This window comes from Orycteropus afer, unplaced genomic scaffold (genome assembly GCF_000298275.1).
Source record: "Orycteropus afer afer isolate SDZICR_OR568_19922 unplaced genomic scaffold, OryAfe1.0 scaffold00002, whole genome shotgun sequence".
NCBI lineage: Eukaryota > Metazoa > Chordata > Mammalia > Tubulidentata > Orycteropodidae > Orycteropus > Orycteropus afer.
In genome coordinates this window covers 10,440,330-10,455,839 of record NW_006921589.1, presented here as the reverse complement: position 1 = coordinate 10,455,839, position 15,510 = coordinate 10,440,330, and the positions used below count along the sequence as shown (strand labels likewise).

Sequence of the window (15,510 nt, the reverse complement as noted above, 5' to 3'; positions counted from 1 at the left end):
CCAGAGCTCCTGGGGCGTTGGTAGTAGAGGTTAATCTCCAGGGACCCTGCCACGTCACAGCAGGGAGAGAGGAATGGCGCTGGGGTGAGGGCGGTTCTCAAAAACCTTTCCAGTCCCTTCTCGGTTTACCTCATTTTACCGCCAGGGGACAGAGTCTGGAAACGACTACCCTGGAAGGAAGGCGCTTTCCGATTGGTCCTGGCAACCACGTGGCCCTCTCGCGATTGGCTGTATGGGCAGAGAAGTCCGTGGTTACTCAGGCTTCATTCAGGAACACCCACAAAGACTCTCCACCCCCTTATCCGACGGTGTCCGCGGTTGCACGAGTGGTCCAACTGTCCCACGACTGACCTAAATGTAAAGCAGCCTCAGAAGGGAGCTGAATCTCCTGTCCGCTAGGGGCCGTGCCTGGCCCTCCTGGAGCAGGACAGATACCCCTGCCCTGGGGAGGACACGGCCGCGTGCAGCTGTGCAGCTGTCCAGGCGCTGACGCGCGGTGCACCTCAGAGCCTCTCGGATTTCCCCCCCCCCCGGGTCGGCTGCAGCGGCTGAGCCAGCATCCCAGGCGTCCTCGGGCTAAATAAGGAGCCCCGCACGGGTCGGGGGGCGGGGGCTGGTGTCCCCGGGGGGCTTAGGGCAACGATGCCAAACAAGGCAAGGAGGGGAGCGAGGTATAAAACCGGGGCCGGGGTTGAGTACCTGCCCGCGCCCCTACTGTACCACACGGAAGGGCTCCCACCAGCCTTCAACCCAGCCTGCAAACCCAGATTCCGAAGTCGCGCCCTCTAGGGTGAGTCCCGATCCTCAGACCAGCCCTGGCTCGCCCATTCTAGGAGGTTCTGACCGACCTGGTGCAATGCGGAAGATCGGAGCCTCTGTCTCGGCCTGGACCTTATATTTGTTGTCTTCTCCCCAGATGTCCAAAGCAGCTCCCGCCAAAAAACCGGCGCCTGCCCCCCCGCCCTCGGGGTGTACCCTGGATATCAACGACCCTCAGGTCCAGAGCGCGGCCATTCGCATCCAGGCCTCTTACCGGGGCCACAGGTGAGGGGGAGCCAGGGAGCGCTCAGGAGGAGGGGAGCCGAAGCTGCGGGGGCATGTCCCTGCATTGGAAGGGGAGGGGACGCTGGGGACAGTGGCAGGGACCCCTGGGTCACTGGCCTTGGGGAGGAGTGGTTACTGAGACGTGAAGTGGTGGCCGACCAGAGTAGATCAGTTGATGCTAAGAGCTCAGGAGTAGGTCCCCCTCACCACCAACAAGCCCAAAGGGACGAACAGGGGCCAGTGTCCAGTCAGACAGAGCTGCGGGCAGCCCAGAGTCGTGGGCGCTGTGGGCCCTGACCCGGCCCGCGTGTAGGTCCCGGAAGGAGCTGCGCGAGAAGGGGCCGCCACGGGTGCTGGAACCGCTGAAGGACGTGGTGCTAATCGAGGGCAGCGCCGCCAAGCTGACTTGCCGCATCTCGGCTTTCCCGGACCCGTTCATCCGCTGGAGTAAGGACGGCAAGGAGCTGCGCGACGGGCCCAAGTACCGTTATGTCTTCGAGGATCCCGACGTAGTGGCACTGGTGGTGCGTGACGGCGACCTGGCTGACCTGGGCCAGTACAGCATCAACGTAACCAATCCCTTCGGCCAGTGTTCCGACTCGGCGCGCATCCTCGTGGAAGGTACCCGAGCCCCCAGAGTAGCGCCATCCCTGGCGTCCACAGCCCGGCCCAGCGCGCGCGTCCGCTGGGACGAGCCGAGTCCGGATAGGGCTGTGGCCAGCCCAGCTCCGGCAGAGCCTGGGGCGCAGGTCAGGGCGCAGCGCCGCGCTCACGGTGCGCATCCGCCTCTGTCTCGGGATCCGGCCCTACCAGGCTGAGAATTCGCTGCGGGCTTCGATCACTCGTTTCCAGGGTCCTAAGGTCATAATGCGAGCCCGCAACAGAGCCAGGGTTAAGCCCTGGTCTTCGGGCGCCCGATGGAGGGCAATTTCCATCACCCAGAGCCGTTTCCAAGGCCCCGCGAGATGTGTGTGAGAACGGAGATTCCGAGTTTTCGCCCGCAGTATCTCTGATTCTCTGGTCAACCCTTTGCAGTAGGAGAAGCAAGAATTATCAGTCCCACTTAACAGTTGAGGAGACGAAGCCCCAGAGAGGTTAACAACCGTCACACTGTGAATTTAAATGCATATCGTAATGTGGGTGGGGGTATTGGCTGGGGAGGTTGAGCCCGCTGCCCGGCCTCACCTCCAAGTCCCTCACTAGCTCGTCTTCTCTTTCCCTTTCTTTAGTTCCGGCGAAGATTCAAAAGGGTCCGGACAACACCAAGGCGCGCAAAGGCACCACGGTGACGCTGACTGCGGAGATCCTGGGCGAGCCTGCGCCCGACGTGGGCTGGACCAAGGATGGGACGGACATCGAGGAGGATGACAGGCAAGGGCGGGAACTGCGACCGGGGCTGGGGCTGGAGCCCGAGCGGGCCTGGGCCCAGCGGGCCTGCGGGAGTGGGACGGGAGCGAGGGACAGGAAGCAAAGAACACGGCGCGCTAAGAGCCAGGCCCGGAGCTCCAGGACACCGATCCGAAGCCCCGCCCTGCCCGCAGGGTGTTCTTCGAGATCGGCAGCACCACCACGACGCTGACCATCCGCCGGGCCACGCCTGAAGACAGCGGCAAATACGAGGTGTTCGTCGAGAACAGCCTAGGCATGGACCAGAGCTTCGCTCGCGTGGACGTGGTGTGAACGGGCCCGCGGACCTCGCGCTAGCTCCAAGCGCGGGGGCGAGTGGGACCCACGGCCCTCCTCCGTCCTAATAAAGCTGCTCTGTGCGACCCCCTCGTCGGGTCTGTTCTTTAGCGTCGCCATTCCCTCTGTCCAGACCGTACACCTGCACCCACAATTATTCCAGACCCACTCACCAAGGTCACGGAATGCTGGAGTCAGAGGCAGTTTGGAAAGTGCCTTCCCCAGTGCTTGGTTTGACAGTACACGGGAGACAGGCTCTCTCCAAGGTCTGACGCGCCTTCACCTCCCGCTGCCACCTGCCTTGGAGCCGGCGATTGCGCTTTCTCGTCTTTTGTGTCCTTCCAGCTCCACCTTCTCGTGGCCGTTGGCGCTCTGGCCACACCCCCTCTCAGCGCCAGTTCTGCTTTTCCCTGGGATCTAGTTCTCTACTTTGGCTACTGTCCCAGCGCCGGTTTCTGGCCTTTTCAGGCTCCTCTGAGGAGCTCTGGTAGCATAGTGGCTAAAGCCCTTGACTGCTAACCAGAAGGCTGGCGGTTCAAACCACCAGCCACTCCTCGGAAGGAAGGTTGGGCAATCCTACTTCCGTAGTGATACTGCCTCGGAAACCCAAGGAGGGGTCGCTATGAGTCGGGGCCGACTCGACGGCACATAACAACAACAACAACAACTTAACCTTAGGTCCCAGTCCAACTCTAGTCTATTTGGAACCTTCTCTTGAATCCCTTGGCCATGCCCCGCTTCCTTCCAGAAGTCCCACCTTACTCCTCTAATAGAGTTAGAACCGGGCGAGGAGTGTGTCTGGGCAGAGAGACGCTTAAGACCTACAATTCCCGGCAGACCCTGCGAAGACGTTCTCGCGACTTGCGAGAAGACACGTGCGCGGAAGGAGCTAGCCGTAATCAAGCGGCAGACCCGGAGTAAAGGGTGCTGGTGGTAAAGAGAGCCCGTGGTCGGGTGGCGAAATGGATGAGGGGTGGGGGACTGCCCCTAGGGGGAGGATGGTCTCGGAGCCTCCAAACGGCTCTCTGAACGTCTGCACCAGTGTTGATCCCACGGCACTTGACTAAGCGGGGCTAGGGTTTATTGAACAGAGTTTTGGGGTTCAGAGGGTCGGCAGGCAACCCTGGAAATCCAGATGCTCAGCGCCAGTCGTCAGTATTGGGACTTGGGGGCTTGGTAGGTTAAGTGTTTGGGATTCCAGAGATCTTGTCTCTTTGATTTGGGGTTCATCACCTGGAAGTCAGTTTTAAGATTCAGGATACATCATCTAGAGATGTTTACCTAGAACTTGGGGTCCATTAGATGCAGATCAGTGTTCAATAATCGTGTTTTTCTCTTAGGGTTGAATTAAATATCTAGGGCTTACTCAGGGCTTGAGGTTCAGTATTCGGGGTTTATTTCTGGGATTCAGGGGTTAACATCTAGAATGGGGATGCAAAGATTGGGCCCTCAGTGTGTTTGAGGCTTAGTGTTTCTGAGGTTTGAGGTCTGAGGATGGTGCCTGTGCTGAGTTTCTGAGTTTGCTAAATTTGTTCATGGCCTGAAGGAAGTCTTCCGGGATTCAAATTGTGGGTGTGTTTTGGGAGGCATCACTATGAGGTTTGGGGTCAACTAGAATCTTAGTATTTGAGATGTGTGGGATTTCTGAGGTGTCTGTTCAGGGAGGTGAACTTTGAGTGTACTGCCCTGGGAGAGGGCTAAGTGTTGTCATTTGGGTTGTGGGCTATGAGGTCTGAGTCAGATTTCCCTTTTGGAATTTGAGGTTTAGGTGGCAGTCACCATCATGCTCAAAGCTGTGATCCTGATTGGAGGCCCCCAAAAGGGTGAGGAATCAGGGATGGTAGATGCTGGGGGTGGGGGTGGGGGTGGACTGGAGTGGTTGGTTCAGGTGTGGTCTGGTGAGGGCAGGGCAGATGGAGACAGGAAACTGAAGTGTCCTCCTTTCTCCTCTCTCAGGGACTCGCTTCAGGCCTTTGTCTTTTGAGGTGCCCAAACCACTGTTTCCCGTGGCAGGGGTTCCTATGATCCAGCACCACATAGAGGCCTGTGCCCAGGTAACCCCATAGGTACCCCTCTCCCTCCTTCTCCAGGGAATGGTCCCTTCTGACAACATGACCAAAGTAGGTGAGACACAGTCTGGCCATTCTCACTTCTTAGATTGTCTTAGGGACATTCTAAAGCCATAGCCTTAAAGATACCAAAACAGAGAACTCACTGTAGAGCTCATTTCTTTATTGCTTTTGGTATTTGGGACTGGCAAGCATGCCTTGAGCAATTGTCTCAGCCTTTCTGTAACTTAGTTTTAGTTGCCAGGCATTTGGTGGTAAGTGGTAGCCCTTTCCTCATGCTGACCTAGAGCTCAAATTGACACCTAATAAAAATGAAACACAATGAATGGCATTTTTTTTTAAATTTTATTGTGATTTGGGTGAAAGTTTACAGAGCAAATTCATTTTCCATACAGCAGTTCACATACATTTTTGTCTCATGAGATTGACTGCAATTCCATACAATGTAACAGCTCTCTTCCCACATCCTCCTAGTAGTTATTCCTTCCCTGTGTCCTTCCCTCCCATGCATTAACCCCCACCCCCCCGCAGCAGCTGTCTTCCTGTGCAAACACTGCCCTTCTGTTCTCCCATGATTGATCACTCCAAGTAGTGTATCTACTGGATGTCAATGTTCAGCTGAATGGGATATTCTTTAATGTACCTTGGTGGGCATAATCTTTCCAGTGTAAACCCAATTCGGGTGGGGGAGGGAGGGGGAGATAACAAGAGAAGAAAACGGGCCAGAGTTGTTGAGTGTCTGGGTCCCCACAGCTGACACTGAAAATGTGGTTTCTGGACTTCTGGGCCAATGCCAAAGATTTGCCCAGTAGCCCTTCTTAGCAAATGTTTTTCCTCCCAACCTCTTTCCTCACCCTCAGGTTCCTGGAATGCAAGAGATTCTGCTTATTGGCTTCTACCAACCTGATGAGTCCCTTACCCGCTTTCTAGAAGCTGCTCAGCAAGAGTTTAACCTTCCGATCAGGTGTCTGTGCACACGTGCATATCAGGAGGGAGGGTCCTAGGTTCTTTCCAGTAGGTTGAGCCGGCATTTCTCAGAGTTCACCCTCATTCACTAGAAGGATTTCTGTTTGGGCATCTCTGGGTGCCTGAATATATTGAATTTCCTAAGGGGCTTGGGTAGCATAGCGCCTAAGGCATATGACTGCTAACCAGAAGGCTGGCGGTTCAAACCCACCAACCACTCCTTGGAAGGAAGATTGGGCAATATACTTCTGTAGGGATACCACCTCGGAAACCCAAGGAGGGGTCGCTATGATCTGACTTGATAGCAGGGGGTTTTGAAGGGGCTTGGGCAGGAGTCCCCCTGGAAGCAGGGTCAGGTGACCAGGCTCATGGCATCTGTTTCCTCTGATTGCACTGAGTTGGCCTGGGGTCCCTGGGGACAGGTACCTGCAGGAATTTACCCCCCTGGGCACAGGGGGTGGTCTCTACCATTTCCGGGACCAGATCCTAGCTGGAAGCCCAGAGGCCTTCTTCGTGCTCAACGCTGACGTCTGCTCAGACTTCCCCTTGAGCGCTATGTTGGATGCACACAGACGCCAGCCTCACCCTTTCTTACTGCTAGGCACCACGGTGAGGTGGTGAGGTGGCTGGGAGGGCTGGAGGGTGTGTGTGGGAGGGGCGGGAGAGTGATCCAGAGAGGTTCCTGGCATGTTGAGTGTCAGGGAGGTAGGGGCAGCCACAGGAGTTGGAGATCTGCTGGAAACCCCAGCAGTAATGGAGGTCTCTGGCAATCTCGAGCCCTTTGGCTGTTCTGTGTAGGGAGGGGGAGGGCTGCTGTCATTTCTCACCCTTGCTGAAGGCCTGTCAGTGGGAGCTGTGTGCCAGGTGCTGGAGGTGACAGGACAAAGAGAAGACAGGTCTCGCTGTCTTGGAGCAGGCGGGTCACTGTCTCTGGGGTGTCTGTCTTTCAGGCTAACAGGACACAGTCCCTCAACTATGGCTGCATCGTTGAGAATCCACAGACACACGAGGTGAGAGCAGAGAGGGGCTGCCATGTGTACTATTGGCCTTCCCACTCCTCCAGAGAATGTGAGACACTATGGAGCAAGCCCCAGAAAAGGACCCTTAGTCTTACCACCTCTCACCAGTTACCCAGTTGCTGTCCAGTCAACTCACGGGGACCCCGTGTGTCAGAGTAGAACTGTGTAGATTGCCAGGACTTCTTTCTGAGATCTCGAGTGGACTCGAACCTGTAACCTTTTGGTTAGCAGCCGAACTTTGTAACTGTTTGTACTACCTAGGGGTTCCAAAGTAATCTCTTCTCCCTTTAATTAGTGATCTCCTCAGGGAGGTTGGCAAGGGAGAAAGGATAACAATTAATGTCCAGAGATGAAGTGCTCCAGTGAGGGGAGGGTGCCCAACTCATCCTTGCCTGAGTGGGGCTGGGGAGGGCTTCATGGTGGAGCGAAGTTGGATTCAGCTAAATGACAAAGGGAACAGGAAGGCATTGTAGGCAGAAGGAGCAATATGTGCAAAGGCACAGAGGCAGGAAACGGCATGTCGTATTCCACTCAGTCCATTCCAACTCATAGCAACCTCCAGCGGCAGAATAGAACTTCCCCATAGGGCTTCCTCAGCAGTCTGCTCCTGTAAAGATTACAGCCTCAGAAACCCTATGGGGCAGTTCTCCATTTTACAGGGTCACCGTGAGTCAGAATCAACATACAACAGCAACAACAATCTATAGTGGTCTTTTCGCCTGCGGAGCCACTGGTGGTATGTTGCTGGGTTGGAACTTCTGATCTTTTGGTTAGCAGCTGAGTGATTCACCGTGGCCCCACCAGGGCTCCTTGGAAACAGCCTAAAACTCAAACCAAACTCACTCACTGCCATCGACTTGATTCCAACTCACAGCAACCCCCATTGGGTTTCTGAGGCTGTAAATCTTTACGGAAGTAGATCGTCTAGTCTTTCTTTCCGCAGAGCAGCTGGTGGGTTTGAACTGCCAGCCTTCTGGTTAGCAGTCAGATGCCTTAGGCAGTATGCCACCAGAGCTCCTTGAAAACAGCATAGCACCTCGAGTTATAGAGGTGAGAGCGTGATCGGCAAGGCAGAGGGTCTTGTGAAACTCCTTGCCCATGAATCTGACCCCCACACAGCACTGAATTTGTCCATGCTTCAGTATCAAACTTACATATATAAACATATACATACATACATGTGTACATACATATGTGTACATCCCTGTTTATTAACATATATGCCCAGCATCAGCTACGTGTGAGAGAAACAGAGCCAAAAAGGACAATCGCTGCCCCTCAGGACCCCTCAGTCTAGTTGGAGAAACAGTAAAAATCCAATCATTGCAAATATCACACCACAGGTGAGCTGTGGCCAGACCCTAGGAGTACCCGAGCCTGAATGGCTGATTCTGGGGCAGGCACAGAGAGTGACAGTGTTTTGAAAGAAGAATTTTCCAGATGTAGTGGGAAAGGGCGTCCCAGGCCCGGCGAGTAGCATGCAGTGGCATAGAGTTGCGTTGGGGGAGTGCTGGCAGGTGGGCAAGAGAGGACTTAGTCTTGAAGGTGAAGGTCAGTCACTGCAGGTTTAAAGCCAGCCTGTGGGGGATGCGCTCTGCATTTTAAGGTGAGCCCTTGCTTCAGGGAGGGGCTGGGAGAGCCCGCCATCAGAGGACCTGCTAGGAGGTCGTGGCAGTGATCCCTTCCTCTCCTGAACCCTGCCACCCTGTCCTCAGGTCCTGCACTATGTGGAGAAACCCAGCACTTTTGTCAGTGACGTCATCAACTGTGGCATCTACCTCTTCTCCCCTGAAGCCCTGAAGCCCCTTCGGGATGTCTTCCAGCGCAATCAGCAGGACAGACAACTGTGAGGCATCAGGCGCCGTGGCCCCGTTACCCCAAAGACCCCCAGTGTCACACACACACACACACACACACACACACACACACACCAGTCTCTGCAGGCCCCATCTCCATCTGCCCACCTTCCTTGTCCTCCTCCTTATCTCCACTTGTCATCTCTAGCCCAAGCCTCCCGGATCCCTCCCCACCTAACCTCATTCTGTCCCTCTTCCTTATCCATCCCAGTTCCTTCTCTGTCACCGTCTGCCCACTCCCCTTCTGGTCCACTTCCCTCATGCCCTGAGTGTCCCAGAGACATCTTTTAGAACAGACGGCAAGACACACCCGGGTGCACACATACTCGGTGCAGACACACACGTGTTCTCTTGGGCTGAAGCTCCCAAGAGAAGCATAGCACCCCAGTGCTCCTCTGTCCTGGGGGCACCCTCCTGGGCTGGGGCCTGTGCCCATCTCTGCATCCCCTGCCTTCCCTCCCCCACCCCATCTCCCCATCTCCGGTGTCATCCGCTCAGAGCCATTGTCTCACTCCCACCCACCTCTCTGCTCTCTCTCCATCTCTCCTGGCCTGTCTCTGTTTCTGTGGGGCTGGCATCTCTACCATGTCTCTCTCCCTCTCTCTGTGACTGTCCCTGCCCTCATCAGCTGCCTTGCTCTGGGGTGAGTCTGCTTTGTATCATTCCATCTAGTGATGGGGAGGGTGACTGTGGAGGTTAGAGGAGTGAATGGGAAGGGGAACGTGAAAGTGGGGGGAACTCAGGTCTGGTCCAGTTCCTGGAGGCAGAGTGGGAAGCAGGTGAGAACCTGGAGCTCTCTCCTGACGGCATTCCAGCCTGGGGACAGTGATGTGCGTGAAGGTCGTGGGAAAATGACTGGATGGGCACACTTCTCAGACAGGATCTGACCCGTCCAGGGGAGGGGCCTAGGGAGGTGAGGGAACCCCTCGATTTCTGTCCCAGAGTCATGCTGGTCTGGCCTAGTTAGACCAGCTGTCCTTCCTCACCACCAGGGAGGACACCCTGGGCCACTGGCCGGGGGCAGGCACCATCCAACTGGAACAGGATGTGTTCTCGGCGCTGGCTGGGCAGGGCCAGATCTACGTGCACCTCACTGACGGCATCTGGAGCCAGATCAAGTCTGCAGGGTATGCGTGGGGTAGAGGCTCTGATGGGCAGGTGGGATCTGCCAGGGCTAAGAGACTTTGGGGTGGTGCGCAAAGGCCTTGCTGGCCCCTGAGCCCTCCCCCATTTGGTGGTCCTCAGCTCAGCCCTCTATGCTTCTCGTCTGTATCTGGGCCGATACCAGTTCACTCATCCAGAACGGCTGGCCAAGCACACTCCAGGGGGTCCATGGATCCGAGGTACCCACCCTGTCCAAGCTCTGCCCTGTGTCCTCACTGTGCCCCCTCTGCCCTCTGTGAGTCCCAGGGTCAGTCCCTGCCCCATCCTGCTCCAGATGTGGTTTGGGGTATTTGCCCCCAGGCCCTCTCTTCTGCTTCTAGGAAATGTTTACATCCACCCAACAGCCAAGGTGGCCCCATCTGCTGTGGTAAGTTGAGTGGCTGCCAGGAGGGGGTGCTGGCCTGTCTGCTCTTTCACAGCTTGCTGTGGGACCTCGAACAGCTCCCTTTCCTTCATCCATTCTGAGTGGGTTGCATTGGGGGGGTCCCTCAAGTCCCTCCAGGGCTCATGGTGTGTGGTACTCTCCACAGCTGGGCCCTAATGTCTCCATCGGGGAGGGGGTGACTGTGGGCGAAGGTGTGAGGCTCCGAGAGAGCATTGTCCTCCATGGAGCCACGCTGCAGGTAGGCACCTGGGCACATGCAGGGAAGTGTGGTCCCGCAGGAGGCTGAGGGGAGGGCCTGGACGGTCCCGGTCCCTGGGGACAGAGAAGGGTCAACCCCTGCTGCCTCCCACCCCTCCATCCCCCTGCATCCCCTCGTCACCCTGCATCCCTACCCCTCACTTGGACCAACTTGTTTGGTAGGAACACACATGCGTGCTGCACAGCATCGTGGGCTGGGGGAGCACCGTGGGGCGCTGGGCCCGCGTGGAAGGCACCCCTAATGACCCCAACCCCAATGACCCTCGAGCCCATATGGACAGCGAGAGCCTCTTCAAGGATGGGAAGCTGTTGCCGGCCATCACCATCCTGGGTATGGTTTCCATCCTGGGTATAGTCCCCCTGGGCCCAAGGCTGAGGTCAGGAGAAACCTCCCCAGGTCCCTGCCCTGCTTCGCGGGGAAGGCTCTGTGTCTGTGTGTGTGTGTGTGTTTGCTTAGCAAACATTTACCGAGTGCCTGCTGTGTGCCAGGCCCAGTGTGAGTCACTGGGGGCAGGAGGCCAGGGCACAGATGGGCAGGGAGGGATGACTCCTGATGGCCCCCCGGCTCCCCTTCTCACGACCTCCCGGGGTGCCATGGTCCATGCTACAGGCTGCCGCGTCCGGATCCCCGCCGAGGTGCTCATCCTGAACTCGATTGTTCTGCCACACAAGGAACTCAGCCGCAGCTTCACCAACCAGATCATCCTCTGAGGGGGGCCCCCCACTCCTCCCTGCTCCCCTTGAACTCCTACCCTGCCTGCCTGGCCAGCTTCCGTCCTGAAAGGCCTGAAGGAAGCCAGGCGGGAACACCACACGCCGGGAGCAATCTGGGTGGCCCTGGGACCCTGGTTCCCTCCCCACTCCCTAATAAACCCTGTGAACCTTGGAGCCAGCGCTGACTCTGGCTGGTGTCTGGGCTGGGGGTGGGGGCAGCTGAGTCAGGCCCCCCAACATTAGCATTTAAATTGGAGTCGTTGCTGCGGGCTCATGAATAATGAATCTGGAGCCCTGTTAAGTCTCCCCTCCCACCGCCTCAGCCTCTAGCTCCGGAGGAAGGTCCTCCAGGCTCCGCAGCCTCCTGGCCCACCTTCGCTTCTGCCGCCCCCCCACACACACACCTACCCTCCTCTTCCTCTTCACGGGACAGGGCTCAGGCTCTGAGTGCCTGGCTTCTGAAGATGGGGATGGACTCTAAGTCAGGAAGCAGGGTGAATGGTGGGCTCCAAGCCTGGAGGCTGATCACCCAACCCCCTGCTCTCGCCCTGGTCCCTGGCGAGCGCCAGCCCTGGCCCGCTTTCCGCTTTGCCAGCTCCATCTGCTCCCAGCCGGGCTCTTGGCAGGGTGGGGATTCTGCCCACCCCGGGCCTTGTGTATCTGTGTCCTGCTCCCATGGCGGGCAGGGCAGGCAGGAGCAGAGCGGCTCTCTCCAGAAGCACAGTGGGAGGCGCTGTTCTGGGAGCATCCCCGTGCACCTCCCACCCCCAGGCTCTGCCCTTTGGGAAGTCTCAGCCCTCCTCTCCACATTCCAGAAACCCCAAAGGAGCCCACTCATCTATCATGTGTGTCCATGACCCCCGTGTGCCCCTCCTGGTGCCCCCCCCCTTTTCCCCAGCTGTGGGTACAGAGTGTCGTTGCCAGATGAGCTGGTAATGATCGTAATCTGCTAATTGAGAGGAATCTAATTACCCGAAGAGAATGGGGGGGCAGGGTGTGGGTGGGAGGGAGGAGGGGGTCCTGGCAGCAGGCAGTAGGGTGCTGGGGCCTTGTTACCAGCACCCAAGGCTGGTTGAGGGCCCAGGATGTCAGCTTTGTAGCGGGGCCATTAGGAAGACAAGCTGTCTAGGAGCTGGGCTGAGGGGACATGGGACTGGGCCAGCCCTTCGAGGCTAGGTGAGGTGACCCAGGGCTGAGTGGTTCTGACCTCTGATCTGGCTTCACCCAGCCTCTCTCTCTGGAGTCCTTGCCCCCACCTCCAGGCCAGAGCTAACATCATCTCCTTGTGGGACTGGAGTGCTCCCTGAGAGGAGAGAGTGGCCCATGGGGCCAGGGGCTGGGTCTCTTCCGCCGCCTCCCCCACTCCTGACCCTTCTGTTCCGAGTGGTTGGCAGAGGCCATGGCAGCTCCATCATAAATATGATAATTTAATTATTTTCTCAGCAAAACACTGTGAAATCCAATAAGTCTGTGTCAGGCCTTGGCCCCCGGGACACCCCTCCTAGGCCTGGTGGGGGTGGGGACGAGGTGGGAGAGGCACTGGAAGGGGAAAAGGTCAGTGTCTGGGGGAGGGGGCGGTGAAGATGAAGTCTTTGCGAATAACTGCCCCCCACCCCAGCAAATGCTGGCGTTGTCTCCTAGTATGTATATGGGCGGGAGGGTTGTCCAAGGAGAAGGGAAATTGTAAATTCCCCCTTTTCTCTCCAGCCCTTGCTGCCCTGGGAGCGGTCTGGGTCTCATCCGTCTCTGAGGGCACAGGATGTGGGAGTCCCCTAGAGAGGACAGAGCAGGGAGCCACCCACACACACCTCAGGGATCCTGAGCCCACCTTTCAATGGCCCTGTCAGGGTAGGAGGACTCTGGCCCTGGGAAGAGGTTGAGGCAGGAAAATGGGGAGGGAAGTGGGGGCTGAGCGGGGGGAGGGATGCGGGGGAGGGGTGCGCTTTGCTATTAGAGCTTTTTTCGGTTTCCATAAAAAGATTATTCTGTAAAATTGTCGAGGGGGAGCGAGCTGGGGACCGGGAAGGGGGGTGAGTCCCTGGCACCAGGCTGGATGGGGTGACGGGAGGAGGGCTGGGGACGGGGACCAAGTGTGGAGAGCGATTCAGATGGGCTTCAGGAGCCAAGAACCCAGATGGGGGAGGTTGGCCAGGGCAGGGCAGGGGTGCTGGGGCCCCTGGCCCTACCTCCAGCCCACTCCCCTCCCCTGCCCCTGGCACTTAGCAGCCATTAGTGGGGGAGCAGATTGCAGCCCCTCCTCCTCTCCGGGAAGCGGGCACAGCTGGGGCCCTGCCACATCTGCCGCATCAGCACGGAGCACAGCTGGGTGTGCCCACAGCCACACTCCCCAAAACACAAAGGGGGGAGGTAGGGGCCGAGGAGAGCCCAGCCCCCCGAGACAGACACTGACACCTCTGCCAACAGACGCACTCCTCGAGGCGCAGCTACACCCACTAACACACACGCTCCCTCGTGTGCAGACAGGAGAACTGACAAACACGCAATTACTCTGCCCCGCCTGCCACCCTCGCTCCCCTTCCCCGCCCCCTCTCCTCCTCCCCTTCCTTCCCCTAGCGTTCCCCACCGCCACCATGCCACCCACCGAGGATACCTTGGAACCGCCCTCTGCGGGGAGCAGGGGCCTCCAGCTCCAAGCACACCCTTTGGGGAAGCTCAGAGGACAGAAAGACAGGGAGTGGGAAGGTGCACCCAGGTCCAAGGGCCAGGCCCTGGGAAAGCCACCTGCCCTCCTTCCAAGCCCACACCCCTCCCTCAAAGACATCTCCTCTGGAACCCCAGTCCTGGACTTAGCCTGGCCTGATGCATCCTCTTGGACACACCTGTGTGCCATTGGCCATCTAAGAAGACGGTTTGAGCCCTGGGACTGCTATAGCCATCAGCTGTGGGCTGGGCATCTCTGCCACTTCCCTGCCCGTTCCCCCAGGACCCTTCCTTCAGTGAGGCACCCCTGCCAGGCGCAGGGCATGGGGGCTCCATCAATGGCAGTAAAGGCCCCCCAATGGAACAGACAAATGAGGAGCCCCTTCTTCCTTCTGTCTTTGCAGTCAACTGTCACCCCTTAGCCCAATTCCGTCATGTCCCCTTCGCAGCCTCATTCTCACCACTCATCTTGGTCGTGGTGTCTTGCCCTCAGCTCTCTCCTCCCTGCCTCCCCCCCCCGTGTCCCGGGCTGCGCCCCCCCCCCCGCCCCTCGGAGCTTTAATCCCTCCCGCTGCTGTGCTGCCTTATCTGCTCCCAGCAGCTTTTGCTGCAGCAAAGCCCTCTCCCCCTCCTTCCCGGGATGCTCTCCCCCTCCTTTCCCAGGCTCTCTGCTCCCTGACCACCACCATCCTTGCTCCCCACCTCTGCCACTTGGCCCCCATCCTGGCTGCAGGCTGCCACCAGACCTGCACTCCAGTGCCCTTTGCAGTCCCTCCAGCCACTGCTGCCCGGCTCACCCCGCCGCCTCCCACTCGCCCCACCCCTGCACACTCGAGGGTCTGGCCCCTCCAGACCCCACAAACATGGTCTGTCCGGTGCAGCTAGGATTTTTCTTCTTTCTCTATCCTCCTCCAGTTCCTCTGGACACCCACCATCTTAGGCCTGGCCCCCTCCCTTCAGTCCGCATGACCCCCTGCCATGGCTTGGGAGTACACCTGAATGGGGACGGTTGGGTGAAGCTGGAGAGTGTGCCGGGCTGGACTTGCCTAGAGAGATGGGGTGAAGGGTGCACAGTGCTGGCGGTAGTGGGGGCAGGGCCTAGTGGCTGGACGCTAACCCTCTTCAGTCGCCTCAGATCACGTCCGGGACTCCCCGCTCCCCCCTCGCTGGAACTCTCATTAACCACTTCTCCTGCCTCGTCTGCAGCATAAATAACCCAGATAAATCAGCCGACGTCCGCCCCACCGCCCCTCGGCCCCCGCACAGCCCGTTTGTCACTGCTGCTCGTTCACCAGCCAGGCCTGGCCCAGCCCTGGCGCCCCCATCCTTGTCTCCGCCCACGTCTGTCCCACACTGGCTAGTCATTTTTTTCTGCACTAGGACCAGGCCTGGGACAGGTGTCTGGGCTGAGGAGAGGGTTTAGGGAGTGTCTCCTGGGAACAGGGGACTCTCTAGGGAATGCTAAGTGTTTGGGGGTCACCTTGTTTATGACTCTGGGGCTCAGAAATGGTGGGAAGTGGCAGACGCACACAGCTTGAGGGGGGAATCCCTGCACTGGGAGAAAAGGTACACCCCAATAGAGCCTGGGGGACCAGAAGGTTCTCTAGACTCCCTTGGAACCCCAAGCTGGGTCCTGGGAGGTCTCTGGTCTCCCTTTGGGACACTTTGTCCAGATAAAATCTCTAGACCTT

General features: G+C 58.0%; 2 protein-coding genes across 2 annotated transcripts; both read left to right on the top strand.

The window, feature by feature from the left end:
- Window positions 1–916: 916 nt before the first annotated feature.
- Window positions 917–2,724, top strand: SPEGNB (SPEG neighbor). The gene is made up of 4 exons (XM_007958051.2): window positions 917–1,044; window positions 1,358–1,665; window positions 2,274–2,415; window positions 2,586–2,724. Exons 1-4 carry the CDS (start codon window positions 917–919, stop codon window positions 2,722–2,724), a joined length of 717 nt encoding a protein of 238 aa, XP_007956242.1.
- Window positions 2,725–4,510: 1,786 nt separating this feature from the next.
- Window positions 4,511–11,155, top strand: GMPPA (GDP-mannose pyrophosphorylase A). The gene is made up of 12 exons (XM_007957945.2): window positions 4,511–4,550; window positions 4,684–4,781; window positions 5,657–5,760; window positions 6,185–6,371; window positions 6,713–6,772; window positions 8,497–8,627; window positions 9,630–9,764; window positions 9,883–9,980; window positions 10,122–10,168; window positions 10,332–10,424; window positions 10,607–10,775; window positions 11,055–11,155. The coding sequence occupies exons 1-12, from the start codon at window positions 4,511–4,513 to the stop codon at window positions 11,153–11,155; spliced, it is 1,263 nt and encodes a 420-aa protein (XP_007956136.1).
- The last annotated feature ends 4,355 nt before the right edge of the window (window positions 11,156–15,510 follow it).